The sequence below is a fragment of the Acanthisitta chloris genome, unplaced genomic scaffold (genome assembly GCF_000695815.1).
Source record: "Acanthisitta chloris isolate BGI_N310 unplaced genomic scaffold, ASM69581v1 scaffold25842, whole genome shotgun sequence".
Taxonomy (NCBI): Eukaryota; Metazoa; Chordata; class Aves; order Passeriformes; family Acanthisittidae; genus Acanthisitta; species Acanthisitta chloris.
The window spans coordinates 136102-141643 of NW_008660263.1; the positions used below are offsets into that span (position 1 = coordinate 136102).

At 40.0% G+C, this 5542-nt stretch overlaps 1 protein-coding gene across 1 annotated transcript in view; it reads right to left on the reverse strand.

Moving 5' to 3' along the window:
- MTHFS (5,10-methenyltetrahydrofolate synthetase (5-formyltetrahydrofolate cyclo-ligase)) overlaps positions 1 to 2143 on the reverse strand; it is a 19374-nt gene extending 17231 nt beyond the window's left edge. Inside the window, exon 1 of the mRNA XM_009069765.1 lies at positions 1883 to 2143. Within this exon, the coding sequence (XP_009068013.1) occupies positions 1883 to 2093 (211 nt within the window). The 5' untranslated portion in view covers positions 2094 to 2143. The remainder of the gene's footprint in view (positions 1 to 1882) is intronic.
- Positions 2144 to 5542: the final 3399 nt, after the last annotated feature.

Genomic DNA, 5542 nt, shown 5'->3' on the forward strand with positions numbered 1-5542 from the left:
ACACAAAAAAATACAGCAAAAGGAATTTAAAGACATATTGAGATGAAGTGTGTGTTTCTGTGGGGACAAATTAAGACTGTGTGTCTGATCATGTAACAGTATAAAAAACCTAAACTTATTCTCTAATCTACAACACCTGTCAAGGATAAAGGACCAAGGTCTGACTTCCAATCCAAATGGTGTTTTTCCCGAGTTAGTGAGTACAAACAGACTCAAATCAAGCTTCAGGCAGAACAAGGCTGACATGGACATACACCAGTTGTTACAACTGGTCTCTTGGCATCTCTCTGTAGACTGCAGTAGCTCTTTTGGCATTAGTTTCTACCCATACCCTGATGCAGAGAATTAAACAGAACCAGACAGGTACCAAAATGTGCTCCTGCCTAGCACCCAGGTACATCTCAGTGCACTCTACATCCAGAAGTCCTCACTCCCATCATACCTAAAATCGTGTTTACTCTGTGATGTCTGCAACAGACTTGCTAAATTCAATTAACAGCAGCTCATCAGTAATTCAAAAGCTTGTCCTGCGTGCCTAAACTAAGCTCAGTCAACAGAACACTGGATATTTTAAAGGTTACCTTCAAAAGCTCCGAAATCCACCAATATACACATTTTTTTGACAAAAATTAGGAAAAAAGTCACAGTACTAAATATTAAATGTAAAGATGATGGTTGTAGGAACCACAGAAATACCATGCTAGCTACAACATGGACACAGAAAGGACTCTGAATTAGGAAAGAGGTAGTAATAAAAAATAAAAGAGAAACAAACACAGTGAAGTGTTCTGGGAAAGTACATTGGCATCCCAAAGCAAATAGAAGCCCGAGTTCAATCAAACAGAGTCATAGAAATGTTATGTTCCTTTGTCAAGCACTAAAAAGCTGGTAAGTCTGTGAGGTGTGGAAGCTGCCTACATGGTGAATTTCCACCTACACAAAATTTTCCCAGACTGAGGTTTCAAGCATGAGTTGAACATGAGTTTTCCCTTAATAAGATTAAACATTTCTGCAGATGTTTCAGGAAGATATTGAAGTGTTTACAAAAAAAATGTAGCTAATGAATGCAAACACAGAAAAAATAAGTTTGTTTACAAGTTTGTAGGAGCTGAGGGGAATTTCAGGGTAAGAGAGAGAGGTTATTTGGGGATCAAAACACACATACACCAGGCTAGATCTAAATGAACTTGTAACTTTTCAATTTATGAAGAATCCAATGTCTGAGACAGCATTGTAAGATAAAAATAAAAATATGAGAGAACAATGATGAAAAAGACTTTGCAATATTCATCCAGGCCTACAAGAAAGTACTTTTACTTTCAGTCTGAGTCTCAGTCCAGAGAGGTGTTCTACATGGGCAGCTCCACATCAGCACTGTGATTCCCCCACATAATACAATTTGCAGGATCAAAGATTTCAGAAAATTCTCATGTCAGTCTACAGGCTTCACCTGAAAAGTTCCCAACCTTTCAGGCAGTGAAAACTAAAGTTCACAGAGTGCATCCTAAACCTGTGAATCCCCATGACTTTCAATAGCAGCCTAGGCTACCCCTGGCAAGTCCCTGTCTCCTTGACAAGCCTCTACGTTAATCTTGCTGAGACTGCACTGAGGGTGGCTATGAATCAGACCAGGAAAATGATTCATCTGGAGGGTTGAGTTTTCTTTCAGCTGGATCAACGGTGCAGTCTTGCTCCTGTCCTGCTGGCATGTCGCAGGAGTGGCACAGGGTAGAGAAAAACAGGCAAGGGAAAGGAGCATCTCTCTACAACATATAAAACCCAAGTGTAACATTTCATTTCACTCTTGCTATCAGAGTATTTCCTACTGCCCTCCAAGGTACTCTTGCTCAACTACCCCACAATGCAGGAGAAAGATACTCACCACCAGCAAGAGCTTCCTCTCTTCCACTGTCATCATCACTGGGCTGAAGAATATTCCATGATGTCAAAGCAAGTGAAGAAATGTCTTCAGCTGATGACAACTTCAGCATGTCCATGTGATTGCTCTGAGGCTTGTAACGGGGGATGAAACACTCTTTGCCTTGCTTAAAAATGTCCTTAATAATTTCTTCTGTCTGGATTTCATCTGGCATGCTCAGGAAGATTGCAATTCTTTTGGATTCTTGGTACTTGGGATGTCCAATCACCTATACAGGAAATAGATGCAATTAGTTTATCCAAACTTTACCGAAAGATCAACTTGCTTTATTTTAATTTAACACAGCTGGAGTAAAATGTCCATTGGAAAGGGTAGAGATACAAACTTCAATGCATCATAAAGCATTATAATGCATCACAAACCGACTTTGTTTCCTACTCCAGCATTTCTACCATGAGCAAAATCAAAATAGGCAAATTTCAAACTATCTATTGGCAAGGGGAGAGATACAAACTTTGATGCATCAAACAGAGTAAACTGACTTTTTTGCACCTAGTGAACAAAACATTATAACACAGGTTTGAGCCAGCAAAAAAACAATTTTGGAGGCAATCTCCTGATCCCACAAATATCTGTGCCATACAGTGCAGACATCCTCAAATGCCCAGCACTACTGGAGAAAGATAGAGCAGGTCAGCACTGCCAGCTAATGCAACTCATGAGGGTTTTGCATCCCTTTCTTCCATGCTTTTTACATGTTGCATCTCTCATTGGGGCCTAGGTAGAATGAGAAGTGCATCAATGATAATAATTCAAAAGAAAATTAGCATCAGAGCAGATAACTGCAGAGCACAAAGTCTTCCAAGCCCTGGCCCCTCTGTCTTTTCTTAACCTGAATGTCTTCCCTCCAGCAAGTTTAGATATATGACTTCAAACGTCACCTGCTTCTAATAGGTGATCTTATTACTGCACATTTTTCAGAGCTTGAAGGAAAGATGGCCTTGCCAGTTTTTGATTTTCATGAGAGTCTGTGCTGGGCTTATAAAAGACTGAATATAGGAGGGAAAATAAAAAATGCTTATATGATGAAAAAGTGCTAGCAGACTCATACCTCACTATGTCTCTGCCCATTCCAGACTGAATTCCACATTAAAACTTGAAAGAAGGTTTTAAAAACTTGTCTTCTCATTCTCTTGTACCTTGTACATTTTCTTAACTTACATCCAGACAAAACAAATACAAATGTGTCTCCTCTCATTTAAATTATTTTACATACTTGCAAAAATCTGTCAAGAATATCAGACAACTGAGAAACTCTCTACTATCTATTGAATAGAGAGCACCAAATCCCCTGTTCTGTTTGCATAACTGCAGGGTAACTTGCTCTTCTGAGCTTTAACCTTTGCCCTGGCCTTTTTTTGAGATCTAAATGCCTCTATCCAAGTCAAGATATGGTTCTCACTACTTTTTTTTCTTACTTTCCAGCACAGCAGTTAAAAGCACTGTGAAATATTGAGAAGATGGATACAATTTTGTAAGGGAAAAAAAAACTCCAGACCAAATCATGGTGAAGTGTTTCTTGGCCATAGAAACATCTTAACAATTCAAACCCATATTTTACTTCCTTTTGTATCTACCCAACCCTACACATGGATTTTTCCAAATAAGGGATTAAGCTGTTAAAGAACAGAATTTCCATGGTAGTTTTTGCTTCAGAAAGTGGCTATTTAGTCAAACTGCAGAGTCCAGTCAACACCTGTGGTTCACACTGTTGAGGAAGTAAACTTCTTATGAATTTGGTGGAGAAACTGAAAGATTGAACTCTGTCAGAGTGGGGCTGTGTGCTGTGGGGACCACACAGGTCCCATCTGCTCTGACATATCTGGTAACCCATTGATTATGCCGTACAGAGAAAAAAAAAAAAATGAACTTGAAGATGTAAAGCCACATGTGAGCAGGAAGACACAATTTCAGATGTTCTCAGAAATGTGAAGGTGCTGCTATGACTCGGAGCAGTTTCTGAGAAGAGTGAAAAAAGTTTCCACACTTAACAATTATTATCTGCCCTTTGCTCATGAGCTGATGACAATTTTTGCAGAACCAGAGCCTACAAACAGCACAACTTTAATCACCAACATAAATGCTGAGAAAGAATAATCATCCAGAAGCTAATTAAATACTGGTGGCTAGATCAGCCTGTGAAGCTATTTCACTTTGAATTTAAGGATTATTTTGAGATGAGATTTTACTACTAAAAATACTGTTCAGGTGTTATAAAATCACCTACTCACTTTTATTAGCTGCAAGCACTGATATAGGTTACACAGCTATGTTTTTGGCCTTGTATCATTCCAGGCATTTCTCAGCCTTTTCAACAATTTCTCCATGCCTGCTGTATCACCTCCCTGTAACGAAGCCAACTCTGCTTTCTGCCCCTTGCACAACGTTGTACAATGCCACTCTGTCTCAAGCAAGCTCAGGCTTTTCAATTTGTGGCAGATCATTAAAACAGCAAGACAACATCAATTTACATCACTTCCTGATGCCTTCCTTTAAGCAAGACAACAGCTGTATTTTTTAGTGTGCTCTCACTAGCAGAAATGAGTGACTTTAGCAGCAGCAGCTAGACAAAGTCTGAGGGCTCCTAAAAATTCAGTACCACAAGGGCTAGGTGCTTACAAAGTTGACTGAGAAGAGCGTATTTTTGAAGAGGATGCATGTCAGTATCTGCTAAAAATTGAGAGATTTAAGTCTAGGATGTATGACTACTAAAATGCATTATCAGCAGGACACTACATATATATATATTGCAGTGTTCAAGGCCAGGCTGGATGAGGCCTTGAGCAACCTGGTCTAGTGGGAGGTGTCCATGCCCATGGCAGGGGGCTGGGACTAGATATCTTAAAGGTCCACTCCAACCCCTTAATATTCTGTGGTTCTATGATGATACATATATGTGTATTTTTAAAAAGCATTTCCAACAAAAAGAACATTATGAGAGTTCCAGTTAAACTTCCTGCAACCTAAAGTTTCTGCGCTGCCACATCCCACTCATGAAGTGGCTACACATTAGTAGTAAATGAAGTCTATAAAATGATTTGAGATCCTCTGGCAGGAAAATAACCATATAAATGTAGATCATCTAGAAGTACCCGCTGGTGCTGCAAAAAAAATGAGGCTGTGTTCCATTACATGCAGTGACTGCAAAATAAAATTTTATTGTGTTTATTAAAATGATAAAATACATCTATATAAAAACTGTGTAATGCAAACACAAACAGGACATTTCAAAAGTACATACCCGTATCACGCTGTGCTAGGATACCAGTTAGGTAAACCCTGCTCGGTATCTTTTAAAGTGTAAAAATTATATTAGAAATAAAATTGTATGGAAGAAACACTGCTGGAAGACACAGAAGGGAGATGACAGCCCATAAAACAAGAGGCCAAATCAGGCAGGCACTGAGTTTATGTATGTGTGGCTACAGCTGGACATGCAGCCACGTGGAGCCATGTGAAACGCTGAACACCCACCACGAAACGAACACCAGAGCCCCAGTGCTTGGGGGGGTGGCAGCTTGTCCCCAGCGTGCCCAGCACCCCACGGGTGATGTGACCCCAAACCCCACGGGTGATGTGCCCCCAGAACCCCACGGGTGATGT